The sequence below is a fragment of the Melanerpes formicivorus genome, unplaced genomic scaffold (assembly GCF_026170545.1).
Source record: "Melanerpes formicivorus ecotype bairdi unplaced genomic scaffold, bMelFor1.0.p_v2 SCAF_19, whole genome shotgun sequence".
Lineage (NCBI taxonomy): Eukaryota > Metazoa > Chordata > Aves > Piciformes > Picidae > Melanerpes > Melanerpes formicivorus.
The window spans coordinates 254,942-276,545 of NW_027142371.1; the positions used below are offsets into that span (position 1 = coordinate 254,942).

Here is a 21,604-nt window from a genome sequence, read left to right on the forward strand (position 1 = left end):
GGTCTTTTATTCTTAGGGTTTTGATGTTCCTAATTGCATTTAAAACCCAAATGGCACTTTTGGCAGCTGCTGAGGGACTGAGCAGAAGCTGGAAGTGAGCTCTCCAGAACAAATGCCTGGTTTCCCTTCTGGACAGTAACAGCTATTTTAAGGCTCATTGTCATGTCTCTATTGTTAGGATTTCTTTTCTCCAGTGCATTACTTTGCATTTATTCACATTAAATTTAATCTCCCATTTCCTCACTGCCACTTAGGGCTGCGAGAGTCTTAATGCAAAGCCACTCCAAGTCACTTTTAGTTTGGGCTAGCCTGAATAATTTTTGCCTCATTAATAAGCTTGAATCCTTCTAGATCCCTCATGTTATGAACTGGACAGATTGTAGTGCAGATGGATAGCGGACCATGATCTTCCTCTTGCTCTGGAGCCTCAGGAGATTTTCAAAGCTAACCTGAATATCACAGTCTCACAGTATCACTTAGGTTGGAAAGGACCTCGAGGATCATCGAGTCCAACCTGTCAACACAGACCTCATGACTAGACCATGGCACCAAGTGCCACATCCAATCCCCTCTTGAACGCCTCCAGGGATGGGGACTCCACCACCTCCCTGGGCAGCACATCCCAATGACGAACGACTCGCTCGGTGAAGAACCTCCTCCTCACCTCGAGTCTAAACCTCCCCTGGCGCAGCTTGAGACTGTGTCCTCTTGTTCTGGTGCTCGTTGCCTGGGAGAAGAGGCCAACCCCTTCCTGGCTACAACCACCCTTCAGGTAGTTGTAGAGGGCAATGAGGTCACCCCTGAGCCTCCTCTTCTCCAGGCTAAGCAACCCCAGCTCCCTCAGCCTCTCCTCACAGGGCTGTGTTCAAGGCCTCTCCCCAGCCTTGTTGCCCTTCTCTGGACACGTTCAAGTGTCTCAATGTCCTTCTTAAACTGAGGGGCCCAGAACTGGACACAGGACTCAAGGTGTGGCCTACACAATGCAGAGTACAGGGGCACAATGACCTCCCTGTTCCTGCTGGCCACACTATTCCTAATGCAGGCCAGGATGCCATTGGCCCTCCTGGCCACCTGGGCTGTGTCACCTGCCTTAGGTGATCCTGCTTTGCTAGAGCAGTTGGACTAGATGGTCTCTGGAGGTCCTTCCAACCCCTAACATTCTGTGATTCTGTGATCATGAATCAATGGTTCAATGTCTAGGTGGAGACTAGTGGCAAGTGGAGTGCAATTCTGTGTGAGTTCCTCAGGGATCTATACTGGGACCAGTGCTGTTTGTGTGGCCAGCAGTAGCAGGGAGGTCATTCTGCCCTGTGCTCAGCACTGGTTAGGCCACACCTTGAGTCCTGTCTCCAGTTCTGGGCTCCTCAATTTAAGGACATTGAGACACTTGAAGGTGTCTAGAGAAGGGCAACAAAGCTGGGGAGGGGTCTGGAGCACAGCCCTGTGAGGAGAGGCTGAAGGAGCTGGGGTTGCTGAGCCTGGAGAAGACGAGGCTCAGGGGAGACCTTCTTGCTCTCTGCAACTCCCTGAAGGGAGGTTGTAGCCAGGTGGGGATTGGTCTCTTCCCCCAGGCAAGCAGCACCAGAACAAGAGGATGCTGTCTCAAGCTACTCCAGGAGAGGTTTAGGCTGGAGGTGAAGAAATTCTTCCCAGCAAGAGAGACTGGCCATTGGAATGTGCTGCCCAGGGAGGTGGTGGAGTCCCCATCTCTGGAGGTGTTCAAGAGAGGATTGGATGTGACACTTGGAGCCATGGTTTATGTAGTCATGAGGTGTTGGGTGACAGGTTGGACTCAATGATCTCAATGATCTCTGAGGTCTTTTCCAACCTTATTGATTCTATGATTGTATGATTTTAACATCTTTGGCAGTGGCATTGAGGCAGCCTCAGAAAGTTTGCTGGTGGCACCGGGCTGTGTTGGACTCACTTGAGGCAAGGGACTTGACAGGCTTGAGAGGTGTGCCAGTACCAACTGCATGAGTTTCAAGAAGCTGAAGTGCAAGGTCCTGCATCTGGGTTGGGCCAATCACAGGCACAATCCAGGCTAGGTCCAGAGTGGGTTGAGAGTAGCTCTGAAGAAAGAGACTTTGGGGTGTTGACTGAGGAGAAGCTGCCTTCCAGTACCTCAAGGAATCCTGCAGGAAGACTGGAGAGGGACTTTCCATAAGGGTGTCTAGCAACAGGACAAGGAGGAATGGTTTTAAGCTGAGGGAGAGTAGGTTTAGACTGGATCTTAGGAAAAAGTTCTTCAGTACAAGGGCAGTGAGACTCTAGAGCAGGTTGCCCAGAGAGGTTGTAGATGGATGCCTCCTCCCTGGGTCTGTTCAAGGTCAAGCTGGCTGAGGCCTTGAGCAGCTGAGTACAGCTGAGCAGCATCCCTGCCCATGGGGGGTGGGTGAAAAGCCCATCCCTGGAACCTTTCCAGGTGAGTTTGTTCAGGGCTCTAAGCAACCTGCTCTATTTGCAGGGGGGGTTGGACTAGATGACCTCTGCAGGTCCCTTCCCACTCAAACCACTCTCTGATCTGTCTGAATCTGATTTATCCCTAGGATCTCCATGAGAACATTGAAGGGTCTGCACACACCCAGCCCCACAAAGCCCTGGGGACCATGTCAGGGCACAGTGCCACTGCCACCTGCCCTGCCGGCCGGCTCTCTGTTAGTAACACTTGGCCTGAAGCAAATCGCGGCGTGTGGCTGCTGCGTGGTGGCCAGGATGCAGAGGATGCAGAGCTTCCCTCCCAGGAGGGTCCTGGCGGGGGGTTGTAAATCTACTGCTGAACTTCTGACCCCCCTTTGACAGGATCAACCGAAGGGCTATCCAAGCATTGCAGCAGACAAATAAATAATGCTAAGTAGATCGCCTTGGGCCAGAGGTTGTGTAAAGACCTTAATGGGCAAACTGCAGTTAACGAGATTAAGCTGACCCCCGGGCGCTGCATTCCCCGACGGAGCCGCTGCTAAATCACTGCTCCAGGAAACCAAGGCGGCAGCGCTGCAGGCAGCAGCAGCAGCAGCAGCAGGGCTGAAGGGATGTTTCACTTCCCAGGGGTGTGGTGGAGATGTCTGCTGGTAAAGTGGAAATGGCCTTGAGACCCCACCGGGAGTACTGCGTCCAGTTCTGGAGCTGCTGTTCCAGGAAGGATCTGGAGGTGTCCAGAAAAGGGCCACAAGGATGAGCAGAGGGCTGGAGCTGCTCTGCTGTGAGGACAGACTGAAAGAGTTGGGGTTGTTCAGACTGGAGAAGAGAAGGCTCCAAGGAGACCTTCTTGTGGCCTTCCAGTATCTGAAAAGGGCTCCAAGAACACTGGAACACTTTTGAGGGTGTCAGGGAGTGATAGGACTGGGGGGAATGGAACAAAACTGGAAATGGGTAGATTCAGCTTGGATGTTAGGAAGAAGTTGTTCCCCAGGAGGGTGGTGAGAGACTGGCACAGGTTGCCCAGGGAGGTGGTGGAAGCCTCATGCCTGGAGGTTTTGAAGGCCAGGCTGGATGTGGCTCTGGGTAACCTGATCAAGTGTGTGTGGGAGGTTGGAACTAGATGATCCTTGAGGCCCCTTCCAACCCTGAAAATTCTATGATTCTGTGATCCCAGGAAATGGTGGCAGGGGAATTAGAATTAACCAGGTTGGAAAAGACCTTTGAGATCGTCAAGTCCAACCTATCACCCAACACTATCTCATCAACTAAACCATGGCCCAAGCACCTCACCCAGTCTCTTCTTAAACACCTCCAGTGAAGAGGACTCCACCCCTTCCCTGGGCAGCACATTCCATTGGCCAATTACTCTTTCTATGAAGAACTTCTTCCTAACATCCAGCCTAAACCTCCCCTGGCACAGCTTGAGACTGTGTCCTCTTGTTCTGGTGCTGCTTGCCTGGGAGAAGAGACCAGCCCCCACCTGGCTCCAACCTCCCTTCAGGGAGTTGCAGAGAGCAAGAAGGTCTCCCCTGAGCCTCCTCTTCTCCAGGCTAAGCAACCTCAGCTCCCTCAGCCTCTCCTCACAGGGCTGGGCTCCCGACCCCTCCCCAGCTTTGTTGCCCTTCTCTGGACACCTTCAAGAGTCTCAATGTCCTTCTTAAACTGAGGAGCCCAGAACTGGAGACAGGACTCAAGGTGTGCCCTAACCAGTGCTGAGCACAGGGCAGGATGAGCTCCCTGCTGCTGCTGGCCACACTGTTCCTGATGCAGGCCAGGATACCCTTGGCCTTCTTGGCCCCCTGGGCACACAATAAAATGAAACAAGAAGCCTGGAAGGTTTTTGAGACCTTGCAGATGTCATTGTAGCCATTTCTGGGCCGAGTGCTGCCAACAGATTCCTTCCAGAGCTGGAGCTCTCCCCTCAGCTCCTGCCTCTCAGGAAATAAAAGGATGTGATGAGATTCATCACAAAATCCAACAAGCTGGCAGTGCCATCCACGAGGAAGTAACACCTTCTCTGAATGTTGGCAGGAGGCTGTGTTTCTTTCCACTGGGTCCTTCCCAGTTAACAAACATTTATCCTCCGTGTTTGCACTGAGCAGGAGATCACACAGCTGCTGCGCTCTGGGGTCTGCCACAGCTTGTAGCATGCACTTATTTCCCTTACTCATTCTCATCTTAGCAACATGGGACCTGTGTGACCTCTGGGCACATTTACTGCTTTAAAAATCATGTTGGATGGCAAAAACCACAAAGCAAAGCGAGGCTAGGAAAGCAATTTAAGAAGTGCTTTGTAAAACATCCCCTGAAGCAAGCCTGTATGGGCTGCTGGAGGCTCTGCCCCCAAGCTGTGGGGCCAGCTGCAGCTCCCCTGCAAGGCCTGTAGCAGAAGAGTGGTGTTTCAAGGGAAATTCTCCATGAGAAAGTAGATTTCAGAGGGTATCATAGTAGTATCATAGTACCATAGTATCATTCAGGGTTGAAAGGGACCACAAGGATCATCTAGTTCCAACCCCCTTGCCATGGGCAGGGACACCCCACACTAGATCAGCCTGGACAGAGCCTCATCCAGCCTGAGCTTAAACACTTCCAGGGACAGGGCCCCAACCACCTCCCTGGACAACCCATTCCAGGGTTTCTCCACTCTCATGGTGAAGAACTTCCTCCTCACCTCCAGCCTCAATCTCCCCACCTCCAGCTTCATTCCATTCCCCCTAGTCCTATCACTGCCTGAGATCCTGAGCAGTCCCTCCCCAGCCTTCCTGTAGCCCCCTTCAGATCCTGGAAGGCCACAATGAGGTCACCTGGGAGCCTTCTCTTCTCCAGACTGAACAGCCCCAACTCCTTCAGTCTGTCCTCACAGGAGAGGTGCTCCAGCCCTCTGCTCATCCTCCTGGCCCTGCTCTGGACACCTTCCAGCACCTCCACATCCCTCTTGTCATAGGGGCTCCAGAACTGGAGGCAGTACTCCAGGTGGGGTCTCACTAGAGCTGAGCAGAGGGGAAGAATCACCTCCCTTGCCCTGCTGGCCACACTTCTCCTGATGCAGCCCAGGCTCTGGTTGGCTTTCTGGGCTGCAAGTGCACACTGAGAGCTCCTGGTGAGCTTCTCCTCCACCAGCACCCCCAAGTCTCTCTCCTCAGGGCTGCTTTCCAGCCAGTCCCTGCCCAGCCTGGATTTGTGCCTGGGATTGCCTCCACCCAGCTGCAGGACCCTGCCCTGGGTCTTGTTGAAGCTCATGAGGTTGGCTTGTGCCCACCTCTCCAGCCTGTCCAGGTCCCTCTGGATGGCCTCCCTTCCCTCCAGCCTGTCTGCTGCACCACGCAGCTTGGTGTCGTCAGCAAACCTGCTGAGGGTGCACTCAATGCCACTGTCCATGGCACCCACAAAGATGTTGAACAAGCCTGGTCCCAGGACTGATCCCTGAGGGACTCTGCTTGTCCCTGGCCCCACTGGGACATGAAGCCATTGACAGCCACTCTTTGGGTGCGGCCATCAAGCCAGTTCCTTATCCATCTAGTGGTGTTTCCTCACAAAACAGAACTTGCTGTGTATTCAGGCTTGCTGTAGCTCTGGGCAGCCTGGTTTAGTTGGAGGTGTACCTGCTGACTGCAGGGGGGTTGAACAAGATGACCTTTGAGGGTCTCTCCTAACCCACTGCAACCTGTGAGTCTCGTGGTTGGCCCCAAAATACACAGTGGCATGTCCCATGGAGAGGTGTTGTCCTGGAGGCATGGCTCTCTGCCTGTCACCCTGATTTCCTTGGGACTTCTGACTGAGTGAGTGGACTTACCCATGTTGAAGGCCAGGCTGGATGAGGCCCTGAGCAACCTGGTCTAGTGGAAGGTGTCCCTACCCATGGTGAGGAGGATGAAACCAGATGGTGTTTAAGGTCCCTTCCAGAGTTGTCTCTGGCCTGAGCATGTTGTATGAGATGAGTTTGAGTTGGGACTTGGGAAATTGGGCCTTTCTGGGTGGTTTTTGAAGTAAATGTCTTTGAGTCTAGTTGTGCTTGTTGACAACTTCACCAGGGCAAGCTAGGTGAAAATGGGTCCACGTCTCAGAGGAAGGCAAAGCAGCTAATGCCAACTGCCTGCCTCTCCCAGCCTGGCCACACAGGCTTTGCCTTTCCCAGGTTTTCAAGCAAACACCGTGCTGGGGATGTGAAACACCGCAAGCTGAGAGTGATCTCAACTCTCTTGGGCTTCATACTCATGTCTGGCAGGAGAGGGTGAGGAATGGCCACTGATTTGTTTGCTAGGCAGCTTCTATTAGCCAAAAGTGAAATAATTCCAAAAGAGCAAAAGGATGATCAAGACAATGACAGCAGAACGTGTTCTTTTCAGATTAGGACTAGAAAATTGCCCCTGCCACGCCACCCATGCACACAGAATCACTGAACCCCTGCATGGTAGGGGTTGGAAGGGACCTCTGGAGATCATCTAGTGCAAACCCACAGCAGCCTGCCCAGGAGCACAATGTCCAGGTGGGTTTGGAATCTCATCAGAGAATGAGACTCCACAAGCTCTCTGGGCAGCCTGCTCCAGGCCTCCAGCACCCTCACAAAGTTTCTCTTCCTGTTCACATGGTACCTCCTGGGTTCCAGTTAGTGCTTGTTGTCCCTTGCCCTGTCACTGGGCTGCACTGATAAGTGTTTGGCCCCATCCTTTTGTTCCCTGTACTTCAGCTCTTGCTGAGCATTGAGCAGATCCCCTCTGGGGCTGCTCTTCTCCAGGCTCAACAGCCCCAGGCCTCTCAGCCTTTCCTCCTCACAGAGCTGCTCCAGGCCCCTCAGCATCTTTGCAGCCTCTGCTGGACTCTCTCCAGCAGTTCCCTGTCTCTTGAAGTGGGGAGCCCAGAGCTGAATACAATACCCTGGATGTGGCCCCTAGAGGTGGAGAGTTTCCCTTGACCCATCCTTGACATCACTCAGTGCAGGTTTGATAACTTTGGGGGGAACACGGAGAGTGATGAACGGATGCACCCAGGTCTGGAATTGCCTGGGAGGTTTGACCCACTCTGGGAGTTAGAAACATTTGTAGCCAAAGGGAAATAATAAAATGTTTGTTTCTCTCATAAATGTACCTAGAGTGGGGGTGGGGGGGTGGGGTGATGGTTTTGAAGTGCATTCTGCAGCAAAACAATAATGAGAAGAGGGAGAGCATGGCACTGATCTGCTCTACCTGGCTGCTGTGTAAGTGGCAAACATCTAATTGAAAACAAATATCCTGATGGGAGAATTTCTAATGAATTTGTTTGCACCCTCATAGCCTGGAGGAGAAGGGTGGGGAGTATGGGGGGGGAACATAAAAAGAATCCAATCAGCAGTGGAGAAGTTCCAAAGTCTCCACTGCGTTTCCAGTCTTGATTTTCAGGCTCACTGCTCAGCCTGGCAATCAGAGGCAGGGTGATTTTGAAGGCAGGATTCATTACAGTTATTATGAAGGCATCAAGGGCAAGAGAAAGTGTGGAGCAGAGGTGGGGGAATAGCAGAAACCCATAAAAAACCCCAACCCTCATTCTGACAAACAGAATCACACAGATTCACAGAATCACCAAGGTTGGAAGAGACCTCCAAGATCATCGAGTCCAACCTGGCACCACAGACCTCATGACAACTAAACCATGGCTCCAAGTGCCACATCCAATCCCCTCTTGAACACCTCCAGGGATGGAGACTCCACCACCTCCCTGGGCAGCACATTCCAATGGCCAATTCCTCTTTCTGGGAAGAACTTCTTCCTAACATCCAGCCTAAACCTCCCCTGGCACAGCTTGAGACTGTGTCCTCTTGTTCTGGTGCTGGGTGCCTGGGAGAAGAGACCAACCCCCACCTGGCTACAACCTCCCTTCAGGGAGTTGGAGAGAGCAAGGAGGCCTCCCCTGAGCCTCCTCTTCTCCAGGCTAAGCAACCCCAGCTCCCTCAGCCTCTCCTCACAGGGCTGTGCCCCAGACCCCTCCCCAGCCTTGTTGCCCTTCTCTGGACACCTTCAAGTCTCTCAATGTCTTTCTTAAACTGGGGGGCCTAGAACTGGACACAGGACTCAAAGTGTGGCCTGAGCAGTGCTGAGCACAGGGCAGAATGACTTCCCTGCTCCTGCTCCTGCTGGCCACACTGTTCCTGATGCAGGCCAGGATGCCATTGGCCTTCTTGGCCACCTGGGCACACTGTTTTCTCTTGTTCAGGCAGCTGTCAATCAGCACCCCCAGGTCCCTCTCTGTTTGGCTGCTCTCAGCCACTCTGACCCCAGCCTGTAGCTCTGCCTGGGGTTGTTGTGGCCAAAGTGCAGCCCCTGGCACTTGGATTTGTTGAATGCCATCCTGTTGGACTCTGCCCATTTGTCCAAGCAGAGTGCTTGGCCTGGCCTGGCCCTCCCTGCTGACAAGTCCCCAAAGGCAGGTGTCCAGGAGTCTTTTCTTTGTTTTCTGGAGGAGAGTTGATTTCAAACTAGTCTTAACCTAGAGTTGCAAAGTAATGTGCTGGAAGAGGAAAGAAGTGAGATGTGTGTTTGCAAGGAAGGGGAATGGAGGGAAGGAAGGAGGCAGGCATGGATGGAGGGAGGGAGGGATAGAAGGAGGGATGGATGAATGATGGATGAATGGAAGAAGGGAGGGAGAGAGGGAGGAATGGGTGGATGGATGGATGCAGGGATGGATAGATGGAGGGAGGGAGGGATGGATGGGGGGATAATGGATGAATAGGTGGATAGATAGTTGGATGGATGAAAGGAGGGATGGATGATGGATGAATGGAAGGATAGAGGGAGGGAGGAAGGGATGGGTGGGTGGGTGGTGGATGTGTACCATCTCTGTCTGGGTTAAAACTCTGATGAGGAAGTATATATTTCTGCAACACATCTTCCTGATGGGACATAAGAAATAGTTTCTTCCCCAGAAGGGTTGTCGAGTTCTAGAAGAGGCTGCTCAGGGCAGTGATGAAGTTCCCATCCCTGGAGGGGTTTAAAAGCTGTGTAGATCTAGCCTATAGGGACATGGTTTAGTGGTGAGGATTCTTAGGCTGTAGAAGTGGTGGAGTCTCCATGTCTGGAATTGTGGCAGCACCAACTGGAACCACTGGTTAGGCCACACCTCGAGTCCTGTTTCCAGTTCTGGGCTCCTCAGTTTAGGAAGGACATTGAGACACTTGAATGTGTCCAGAGAAGGGCAACAAGGCTGGGGAGGGGTCTGGAGCACAGCCCTGTGAGGAGAGGCTGAGGGAGCTGGGGTTGCTTAGCCTGGAGAACAGGAGGCTCAGGGGAGACCTTCTTGCTCTCTACTGCTCCCTGAAGGGAGGTTGTAGCCAGGTGAGGATTGGTCTCTTCTCCCAGGCAGCCAGCACCAGAACAAGAGGACACAGTCTCAAGCTGTGCCAGGAGAAGTTTAGGCTGGAGGTGAAGAAATTCTTCCCAGCAAGAGAGATTGGCCATTGGGATGTGTTGCCCAGGGAGGTGGTGGAGTCCCTATCCCTGGACGTGTTCAAGAGGGGATTGGATGTGGCACTTGGAGCCATGGTTTAGTTGTCAGGAGATGCTGGGTGACAGGTTGGACTTGATTCTCTGATTCTATGTTAGCTGGAGCTGGCTCTGCCAGCAATGGCTTTACAAGTGGAGGGAAATTCACTTCAACATGGTCAGCCTCCAACTGGCTTCTGGGAGAGCTACCTGTCCCAGCAAGCTCATGGGGCTGCTGGTGCTTCATCCAGAGCAGTCCCTAACACAGTCCTGCACTGCTCAGGGATCCCCTTCCACGCTGCTGCAGCTGCTGTTGGAGTTGCTTAATGAGTGTCACAATGCCTGCTCTAATTTTGCTGCTTTTAATTGCTTTGCTCTACTCTCCTGAAGGATGGTTTGGCAATTAAGGGTGTGTCTGAGGCTGAGCAGAGCCCTGTCACCCCCTTTTGGCTTTACTAACTCTGCTGACTTTAATAGCTGACCCTCTAGCACTCTTGAGACATGGAAGTGTAATTAATAGCCTAACACTGAAAAAAATCTTCACCTGCTTCTGTACAGTTTCCTCTTTCTCTCATTCTTAATGTGTCCCACTGCTGGTATCAGCTCCCTAGCAGAGAGCAAGAGGACATGCAAGGGGTGAATGTTCTTCCATTTATCATCTGGCTTGTCAGGGCAAGAGGGTTGGCTCCTGCCTGGGCTGTGTGTGTGATGTCAGTCACAGCTGGGACCTGCAGCCTCACCTCGGGAGTGGTTGGTGGCAGAGCCCATTTATTGCCACAATTAATTTGTGAACTTAGCCTTGAGGGCTGCCCCAGCCATCCTTCCAGCCAGAGACAATCCTGGAGGGCTCTTTGCCTCCCTTTGGAATCAGAGGGAGTGAAAAGCTCCTCTTGTAGCAAATTACATCAGAAAAGGTTTGCAGCTCTCCTGGGGGGTGGCAGGGAAGAGGGTGTTGTAGCCTAAGAAATGGATTAGCATCTTGAAGCAGAGTAAGGGCGCAGGCATGTTTGCAGGAGCTGGAGTGGGGGGCACAGGAGGATGCACTGTGCTCAGGCTGCCCTGACTCTTGCCCAGTTGGGAAGGCAGAGCCCTGGCAGAGCAAGCAGGGAAGAGGAAGTGGTGAGATGTGTCTTCTACAGCCAGAGTCTACAAGCAGCAGCAAAGCATCAGGATGGGAGCTAGGATCTGCACAGAGAAACTGGGGGTGTTTAGCCTGGAGAAGAGAAGGCTTAGGGGAGGCCTTATTGCCATCTGCAACTACCTGAAGGGAGGTTGTAGCCAGGTGGGGGTTGGTCTCTTCTCCTAGGCAACAGTGACAGAACAAGAGGACACATTCTCAAGCTGCACCAGGGGAGGTTTAGGTTGGAGGTGAGGAAGAAATTCTTCACAGAGAGAGAGATTGGCCATTGGAATGTGCTGCCCAGGGAGGTGGTGGAGTCACCATCCCTAGAGGTGTTTAGGAAGAGACTGGGTGGGGTGCTTGGTGCCATGGTTTGGTTGATCAGATGGTGTTGGGTGATAGGTTGGACTCAATGATCTCAAAGGTCAACCTGGTTAACTCTGTAACCCTTCACATGTGTGCCAGAGTGGCTTTCTGCAGTAGGTTTGCCCTGGTGACTGAGGACTCTGTAGGTGTCTGGAAGAGGACTGAATAGGACCTGCCCAGCTTGGAATCTTCCATCAATGGAAGTTGGCTTTTTAAAGCTGATTGATGGTCTAGCAAGAACTTCCTCCGGGAGATGTTTGCTGCTGGGTGCAGCTGTGGGTATGCACACACTGGACCTACCTCTTTGATTCTGGGTAATTCACTCAACTGTTTCACTGGAAGGATACCATCACCATGCTCTGTAGCTATGTCCCATCACCATAACCACGATGGCAGGGAGTGACAGGACTGAGGGGAATGGAGCAAAACTGGGAATGGGGAGATTGAGATTGGATGTTAGGAAGAAATTGTTCCCCAGGAGGGTGGTGAGAGCCTGGCACAGGTTGCCCAGGGAGGTGGTGGAAGCCTCATGCCTGGAGGTGTTTGCAGCCAGGCTGGAGGTGGCTGTGAGCAACCTGCTGTGGTGTGAGGTGTCCCTGGCCATGGCAGGAGGGTTGGAACTGGCTGAGCCTTGAGGTCTCTTCCAACCCTGACAGTTCTCTGATGTGTTCAGACCTGCTCAAAGGAGCAGCTCAGATTTATCTTCTGAGAATTGTGGCTCTTTACAGGGAGAGCCAAGGGAAGCCTTTGGGATGCACATGCCCCTGGGGTGCATGCAGATGGCATCTTGCTAACTCTGAGTGTCTTTTGTCTTTCTAGTTTGATGGGGAGAACATGTACATGGGAATGAACGACAACACCCAGGACTTCCTATCAGCAAACCAGGTAAGCCTTCATCTGCTGGGATGGGCACAGTGAGAAGGGCTTCAAAGGGCACTCAGGCTATCCCCAAGCACAACTTCCAGGAGATCTCCATGAATCTGCACTCCTGTGACATCAAGAGGGTGAATGGAAGAGGTCAGAGGTGTCAGCTTGGCTGTTGCTGAGCAGCAGCAGATCCACTCAGTACAGAGTACTCTGTCTCACCAGAGCCTGGCTTAGCCACGGCTCTCCAACAGGGCTGAGAGGCTTTGCCACAGCATCCTCCATTCAAAATGAAGATGCAGTTGGTGTCTCTGGATGTGGTGAGGTTTCCAAGTATTGTGTGTAGTTCAGGTGCCTCCTTCCCTCACGTAGAGTATTTCCTGTAGCTGAATAGATCAACAGTTAGCTGGCTCGGGGAGAAAAAGGAATCAAAGGTTTCCTGTTTTGGAGCTGCAAACCCACATGTGGAGGACCAGAATAGAAGTGCTCACATCTCACAGGTGCCTGAGCCTTCAGGGTCCTCTCTGGGCTCAGACACACATGAACCAGACATGTCAGGGCTAAGCTACACATGAACCAGATGTGTCCATTCAGTGGAGCCCCAAACATGCAGAACATTAAGGCCATGCTTAGGTCCTGCTAGGAGGTGAGGACTTCAGCATGTGCTTAGCTGTCCTCCTGACCAGGAGATGAGAGGTGGTCCCATCTGTATCCCCTCCAGTGGCCTGCCTGGGGACTTGGCGTATCTTAGAGATGCATGATGCTGCAGCCTTGGGGTGAAGCATCTCCCCACATCTAGCTGCCAGTCCAAGTTCACTGCTAATGTTTTCAAACACCTGACTTTTGGGCTGTGTTGAGCAGTTGCAGCATGGGCCCTGCTGGCCACAGGCATGAGCTCTGGGGGCTTTGCAGGGTTATGTTGTGGGAAGGTGAGGAGCTGCAGAATTTGAACTGCCCAGGGTGCTGCCAGCTTCCTATAGCTCTGCACCATGGTGTGTGTGGCCTGGGGTGAGGCCATGGAGTGCTTCTGCTTGCCAGGCTTGGGACTTCCTGCAGGCAGCAATCATCTGTGGTGTATCTAACTCAGATACCAGCAGCAATTCAAATATCAACAGAATCAACAGAATTCTTTCAGTTGGAAAAGACCTCCAAGATCATCCAGTCCAACCAGCAACCCAACCCCACCATGGCCACTAAACCATGGGTCCAAGTGCCGTGGTCACAGGTTTCTTGAACACCTCCAGGGATGGGGACTCCACCACCTCCCTGGGCAAATATCTGCATATTAAACTGAAAAAGGGATGGGAACCTGTTGTTTGCTGCCTTAGAGTGTGGTAGTGTGGTGGCTCATTGCTCAGGAGAGCTGTTCCTGCTCTGGCTTTTGAGAGCAGAGGGGACTGGTAGATCAGAAGATGGACAGGAGCCAGCAATGGGCACCTGCAGCCCAGATGGCCAATCCTATCCTGGCTGCATCAAAACAAGTTTGGCCAGCAGGTCATGAGAGGTGATTCTGCCACTCTGCTCTGCTCTGGTGAGACCTCTCCTGGAGTGCTGTGTCCAGTTCTGGAGTCCTCAACATAAGAAGAACATGGGCCTCATGGAGCTGGTCCAGAGGAGGGCCATAAAGATGATCAGAGGGCTGGAGCACCTCTCCTACAAACACAGGCTGAGAGAGTTAGGGCTGTCCAGCCTGGAGAAGAGAAAGCTCTGGGCAGACCTTAGAGCTGCATTTCAGTATCTGAAGGGGACCTACAGGAAGGCTGCAGAGGGACTGTTCAGAAATGCTTGGAGTGATAGGAGGAGGGGCAGTGGTTTGAAACTGGAGCAGGGCAGATTTAGGTTGGACATCACGAGGAAGTTCTTCACAGTGAGGGTGGTGAAATCCTGAGACAGGTTGCCCAGGGATGTGTTTGAGGCCCTATTCCTAGAGACATTCGAGGTCAGACTTGATGTGGCCCTGAGCATCCTGCTCTAGCTGGAGATGTCCTTGCTGACTGCAGGGGGGTTGGACAAGATGACCTGTGAGAGCCTCATCCAACCCAATGCATTCTGTGATTCTATGGGGTTCTGTGACAGCACAGAAAGCCACTGCTGCTGAGACATGAGGAGAAGGCTGTTCTTGAGAGGGCTGCACTTCCAGAGGGTGGGGAAGGAACCACGAGCCTTGTGCTATCAAGTGATTCAGCAGAAACAAATATGGAGTCAATCAACAACAGTCTGTGGCTGATCATTAGAGCCAGGAATTGCCAGAGGCTGAGTAAATACAGGGAGGAACAGGGTGACCACAAGCTGTCCTGCCTGGGAGTCAGCCCTGTCCCCTGTCCTGTGCTCCCCAGGGCAGTGCAGAGCCTACAAGCAAGTGGTAGATACTAACAGGGGAGCAGTTGGATTGTCTGCCTGGCCAATCTCCCAAGGGACAGCTATTCCACAGCCTCATCAGGAAGGGCTGGCACTGGCAGCTCAGCAGCCAGCCACAGAATCAGAATCACAGAGTCACAGAGTCACAGTCACAGAATCATTGAATGACAGAATCCCAGAGTCACAGAGTGCCAGAATCCCAGAATCAGAGAGTCACAGGCTCACAGGATGGTAGGGGTTGGAAGGGACCTCCAGAGATCATTGGGTCCAACCCCCTTGCCAAAGCAGGATCACCCAGGGCAGGTCACACAGGAGCACATCCAGGTTGGTTTTGAAGGTCTCCAGAGAAGGACACTCCACAACCTCTCTGGACAGCCTGTTCCAGTGCTCCATCACTTTCACAGTGATGCTGAGGTGGAACTTCCTATGTTCTAGCTCATATCCATTATTTCTTGTCCTATTACTGGATTCTTTGGCCATCATGTGCCTGCAGGATTGGACAGGACCAGGGCTGAACCATGGCCAGTGTGAACCACTTATGTTTCCTCCTTGATATCACAGACATCTCCTCACAGCCCCTGTCACATCCCACTTCCCACATAGGTGGGCAGCTGGATGGACATCAGAAGTGATGCTGCAGGCAGAGGAGGTTTAGGTTGGGTATTAGGGAAAATTTCATTTGTGCAAGAGTGGTCAGGCACTGGCACAGGCTGCCCAGGGAGGTGGTGGAGTCCCCATCCCTGGAGGTGGTCAAGAAGCTGCAGATCACATGGAATCACACAGATGTCGTGCTTCAGGTTTAGTGGGTGTGGTAGTTGGGTAGATGATCTTAAAGGTCTTTTCCAGCCTTAATGATTCTGTGATTGGTTTACTGCACCATGGTTGAGGAAGAGGGCTGACTTCCAAATAAAAATAGAGGCTGCAGTGACTCCCCCATGACCCTACCTGGGGTGGCAAGAGGAGAACAGGGAGCAGCCTTCTTCCCTCCCCTTCCTCCCTGATTCTACCACTCCAGGCAAGGTTATAGGGAGTCACTGCAACATCCCATGGGAGAACCTACCCCAGCAGAGCCCCATCTGCCACCCTGTGCCTTTTCACCCCTTGGTCCCACTCCCAGCACTTCTCTGACTGTCCCAAGCACAAGGAGATGAACTGGAGAGGACAAAATTCCCTGTTTTCCATGTCCCTCCCCCACTCCCCACAGAGCATTGGAGTTCAGCATCTCCCTTTATCTACCTGCACACCAGCCCTCGTTTATCAGAGAGCACTTTATAGCACCAGTCATGGCTTTATTACTGATAACTCTTCTGTTTAAATGAGAGTTCCAGATGTTTTTTTATTGTTTGCTAAACCTGCTGTGACCTGAAGAAATTGGTTGAACAGCAGGAGTGTGGTTTCACCACCTCACTTGAGAGGCTGCTAAATCACCAACCATGAGATGCCTGTGCAGCATGGATGGGACAGCACTCAGCCCTTGGCATCCTTGGGGCAGGGGCAAGCCATGCTCACTGCAGCCATCACACTGCAATGGATGAGCCTGCTGGGTTGGGGGGTTCCCTGTTTTTACCTTAAACTGGTTGTACTGGGCACCACTAGACACCAACAGCTCTTGGCAGCAGACACAGTGGCACATTGAGTGCAGCCCAGGGGCAGGGGCTGGGATGCCCAACAGGGACTGGGTATTAGAAAGAAGTTCTCTGCAGTGAGGGTGGGGAGACACTGTGACAGGTTGCCCAGGGAGGTTATGGATGCCTCCCTGGAGGTGTTTAAAACCAGGTTGGACGAGGCTTTGAGCATCCTGGGCTGGTGGGAGATGTTCCTGCCCATGGCAGTGGGGTTGGAGCTGGATGATCTTTAAAGTCCCTTCCAACCAAAACCATTCTGTGATTCTATGATTAATGGTGGGAAAGCTCAGCTTCACACCTCCTGGTTTAGGGCACACTTGCTTGTTCAGTCCAGTTTTGTGCTCTGCAGTGAGCTCACTGGTACTAGCACATTGGTGATGGCCTAGGCTGAGGCTTTCATGATGGAATCCCCTGGACCTGTGCAAGGGCTTCCAGCCCCAGCTTGCTTTAAGATGGGTGGGAAGGGCTGGGAAAGAAGAAACAAGAAATTTATCATAGTATCATAGTATCATTCAGGGTTGGAAGGGACCACAAGGATCAGCTAGTTCCAACCCCCCTGCCATGGACAGGGACACCCCACACTAGATCAGCCTGGCCAGAGCCTCATCCAGCCTGGGCTTAAACACCTCCAGGGACGGGGCCTCGACCACCTCCCTGGACAACCCATTCCAAGGTTTCACCACTCTCATGGTGAAGAACTTCCTCCTCACCTCCAGCCTGAATCTCCCCACCTCCAGCTTCATTCCATTCCCCCTAGTCCTATCACTTCCTGAGATCCTGAGCAGTCCCTCCCCAGCCTTCCTGTAGGCTCCCTTCGTATACTGGAAGGCCACAATGAGGTCACCTGGGAGCCTTCTCTTCTCCAGACTGAACAGCCCCAACTCCTTCAGTCTGTCCTCACAGGAGAGGTGCTGCAGCCCTCTGCTCATCCTCCTGGCCCTGCTCTGGACACGTTCCAGCACCTCCAGATCCCTCTTGTAATAGGGGCTCCAGAACTGGAGGCAGTACTCCAGGTGGGGTCTCACCAGGGCTGAGAAGTGTGGCCTCATATCAGCTGGAAAACGTTTAGGGGTCCACAGGTGGAAGCAGATCAATAAGTTATAGGAAATTCTGCATTGCCCTGACATTTTGCTTTTAAAATACTTAGGAGGAGTTAGGTGAAAAACAGAATCCTTTTATCACTTCTGCCCCACCCTGGCTTAAACCCCAGGGGTTTCAGTGGCTCCTGCCTGTCAGTGCAATGCTTCACACTTTCTGCCCAGAGATCCACCAAAGCCTTAAGCTCTTGGGTCCTCCTTTCCCATCATGTGGATGAGATTATTCTAATTTTACAGCTGGAGCTACAGAGATGGAGCAGTTCAGGCAACTCCCGTGATGAGCACTCCCTGGGCAGCATCATGATCCTGCAGCACCTCAACCTCATCTTATCTCAGCCCCTTGTGTAGTTTGGCATCCTAAGGAGCTTGTGCTCATGAATCAATTCAGTTGGGAAAGATGTTTGAGGTCATCAAATCCAACCATTGTCTAACTCTACTCAAGTCTGCTGTTAAACCATGGCCCTCAGCACCTCTGACTCTTTTGAACACCTCCAGGGATGGGGATTCAATCACCTCCGTGGGATGCCTGTTCCAGTGTTTGAGAACCCTTTCAGTGAAAAACTTTCTTCTAATGTTCAGCCTAAAACTGCTCTTGAAGGTGTCCAGAGAAGGGCAACAAGGCTGGGGAGGGGTCTGGAGCACAGCCCTGTGAGGAGAGGCTGAGGGAGCTGGGGTTGCTGAGCCTGGAGAAGAGGAGGCTCAGGGGAGACCTTCTTGCTCTCTGCAACTCCCTGAAGGGAGGTTGTAGCCAGGTGGGGGTTGGTCTCTTCTCTCAAGCAAGCAGCACCAGAACAAGAGGAGACAGTCTCAAGCTGTGCCAGGGGAGGTTTAGGCTGGAGGTGAGGAGAAAGTTCTTACCAGAAAGAGAGATTGGCCCTGGGGATGTGCTGCCCAGGGAGGTGGTGGAGTCCCCAACCCTGGAAGTGTTCAAGAGGGGATTGGATGTGGCACTTGGTGCCATGGTTTAGTAGTCAGGAGGTCTTCGGTCACAGGTTGGACTTGATGATCCTTGAAGACTCTTCCAGCCTTATTGATTCTATGATTCTATGATTCTGTGATTCTTGCTCAATGTGAGACCCTTCCCTCTTGTCCTGTCAGTTGTTACCTGGGAGAAGAGCCCACCCCCCCACCTAGCTACAACCTCTCTCAGGGACTTGCAGAGAATAAGGTGCTCTTCCCTCAGTCCCCTTTTCTTCAGTTCCCTCAGCTGCTCCTCATCAGCCCTATTCTCCAGACCCTTCACCAGCTTCATTGCCCTTCCATGGACCCCCTCCAGAACCTCAATGTTCTTCTTCTAGTGAGGGACCAAAACTGACCTCAGTACTCACCAGTGCTGAGTACAGGGTGACAGTCACCTCCCTGGTCCTGCTGGCCACACTGTTCAGATGCCTCTAAGTCCTCAGAAAAAGCCTGGCTAACATTTGTCATGCAAGAGCATGGTAGAGCCAGGACTGGGCTCTGCTTTTGTCTTTCTCATCATTCCCTACCCTGCACAGCTCCTAACCTGCAGAAAAACTGTCCCCAAACCCCTCAAACTAACTCCCAATCAAACCAACCCCCACCCAAAGTGTCTGAAAGGAACCGATCTGCTCCTTCCCTCACCTCCCTCCACGGGATCACTTTGTGTGCTGCTGGCTGCCTTCCCTGTTATTCCTGAAGGGCTTGGTTTCAGCCCAGAAGGACAGGCAGGAGTACAGGAGCCTCCAACACAATGCAAGTGCTGACAGATCCAGACTCACACCAGCACAGCCTCCTTGGGGAAAAGAATTCCTCTTGTTCATCACACAGGAGGGACATTTGACCCCAGGAGTGAGTCAAATGTGAAATGTAATTCAAGCCCCAGCAGAGGCCAGACTATAAATGCAACTTGACATCTGATCAAACCATCGTGGATATTTGACCCCTGAGACGAGTGAGGGATCTCTTGTGTCTCATGAAGGCAGCACAGCATCATTCCTCACCCCTGCCAATTTGCTTCCTTCCTTTCTCTTTCTTTCTTTCTTTCTTTCTTTCTTTCTTTCTTTCTTTCTTTCTTTCTTTCTTTCTTTCTTTCTTTCTTTCTTTCTTTCTTTCTTTCTTTCTTTCTTTCTTTCTTTCTTTCTTTCTTTCTTTCTTTCTTTCTTTCTTTCTTTCTTTCTTTCTTTCTTTCTTTCTTTCTTTCTTTCTTTCTTTCTTTCTTTCTTTCTTTCTTTCTTTCTTTCTTTCTCTCTCTTTCTTTCTTTCTCTCTCTTTCTTTCTCTCTCTTTCTCTTTCTTTCCTTCTCTTTCTTTCTTTTTTCTTTCTCTTTCTTTCTTTCTTTCTTCCTTCCTTCCTTCCTTCCTTCCTTCCTTCCTTCAGTCCTTTCCTTCCTTTCCTTCCTTCCTTTCTTTCTCTTTTTCTTTCTTTCTTTCTTTCTTTCTTTCTTTCTTTCTTTCTTTCTTTCTTTCTTTTCTCTTTCTTTCTTTCTTTCTTTCTTTCTCTTTCTTTCTTTCTTTCTTTCTTTCTTTCTTTCTTTCTTTCTTTCTTTCTTTCTTTCTTTCTTTCTTTCTTTCTTTCTTTCTTTCTTTCTTTCTTTCTTTCTTTCTTTCTTTCTTTCTTTCTTTCTTTCTTTCTTTCTCTCTCTTTCTTTCTCTTTCTTTCTTTTTTCTTTCTCTTTCTTTCTTTCTTTCTTTCTTTCTTTCTTTCTTTCTTTCTTTCTTTCTTTCTTTCTTTCTTTCTTTCTTTCTTTCTTTCTTTCTTTCTTCCTTCCTTCCTTCCTTCCTTCCTTCCTTCCTTCCTTCCTTCAGTCCTTTCCTTCCTTTCCTTCTTCCTTTCCTTCCTTCCTTTCTTTCTCTCTTTCTTTCTCTCTTTCTTTCTCCCCTCCACAAACCCCCTAGGCAAAGACAAGGAATTAAGCAACACAGGAATGCCAGGGAATGGATAGCTTCCCAACCACACGATGTCCTTTGAAAGCTGAGTAAAAATGTGAGGAAAAGAAAGGGAAACACCCATACAATCTGTAAGAAAAGGCCTTACAGAGTTGCCTGGTAGGAAAAGACCTTAAGATCATCAAGTCCAACCATAACCTAACATCTCCCTGTACACAACTGTCAGACCATGGCCCTCAGCTCCTTATACAAAGGGCTTTTAAACACCTTCAGGATGGTGACTCCACCACCACCCTGGGCAGCCTGTTCCTGTGCCTTCCCTTTTGGGGAAGAAATGTTTCCTAACATCCAATCTAAACCTCCCCTGTCAACTTGAGGCCATTTCTTCTCCTCCTATCACTTGTTGCCTGGGAGGAGAGACTGGACCCCCCTGTCTCCAACCTCCTTTCAGAAAGTTGTGGAGAGCAATGAGGTCTCCCCTCAGACTCCTTTTCTCCAGGCTGAATATCCCCATCTCCCTCAAGAGCTCCTCACTGGACTTGTGTTCAAGACCCTCAGCAGCCTCACTGACCTTCTCTGGACCCACTTCAGCACCTCTATGTCCTTCTTGTAGTGCAGGGCCCCTTAGGTCCTAGTGACAGGGAGAGTAGCCCCAGGAAAGGCAGCAGTTGGGATATTCTCATCAGACATATTCCAGACCCTTCAGCATCCTCACAGCCTCTATTAGACACTCTCCAGCAGATCCTTGGCCCTCTTAACTGGGAGCCCGGAACTGGACACAATACTCCAGCTGTGGTCTCACCATTGCAGAGCAGAGTGGGAGAAGAACCTCCCTGGAGCTGTACATCAGGAAGAAAACCTCTTTGTTGGCTGTTCTGGGGTAGCTTGGCAGACCTTGGCCCGCCCCACCAGCCCAGGGGGCACCAGCTGCTAGGCCAGAGCAGAGATGTTCTGAAGACCAAACAGGAGACCACAGGCAAGCACCAAGGCTCCTAGGGTGGCAAGGCACCACTGAGCTCATTTGAGGGCTAATATGGTCCCCAACCCTTCGGCACATGAAGTGAGCTGCAGGGAGACCCTTCTGCTGGTGCCAGGGGACTCTGCAGCACTGAGAAATCAGAGCTGCAGCATCTGGGCTTCATCCAGAGCCAGCTGCCTGGAAGGAGGATGTGTGGGTGGACTGGGTGACCCCCTTGGGACACCTTGTCATACAGGGCCCATTAGGTCTTTGTGACAGGGAGAACAGCCCCAGGAAAGGCAGCAGTTTGGGATAGTCCTGCTGTAGTTGGGCAGGAATGAGGTTGCTTTGACATCAAGACTTCTGTGCTTGTGGGAAGAGTCCTCAGGTGCTTTGTAAGCTGCTCCTGGGAATACCCTGCACAAAGGTGGTGTTATCCCACATTCTGGGTGGGGAAAGGCAGGAAATACCTTATGGGAAGCTGGGATGGTGTGGTGC

The 21,604-nt window shown here is 51.6% G+C and overlaps 1 protein-coding gene across 1 annotated transcript in view; it reads left to right on the forward strand.

Moving 5' to 3' along the window:
* Positions 1-21,604, forward strand: part of TOX2 (TOX high mobility group box family member 2) — a 228,724-nt gene that overhangs the window by 69,249 nt on the left and 137,871 nt on the right. Inside the window, exon 2 of the mRNA XM_068150376.1 lies at positions 12,178-12,243. Within this exon, the coding sequence (XP_068006477.1) occupies positions 12,178-12,243 (66 nt within the window). The remainder of the gene's footprint in view (positions 1-12,177; positions 12,244-21,604) is intronic.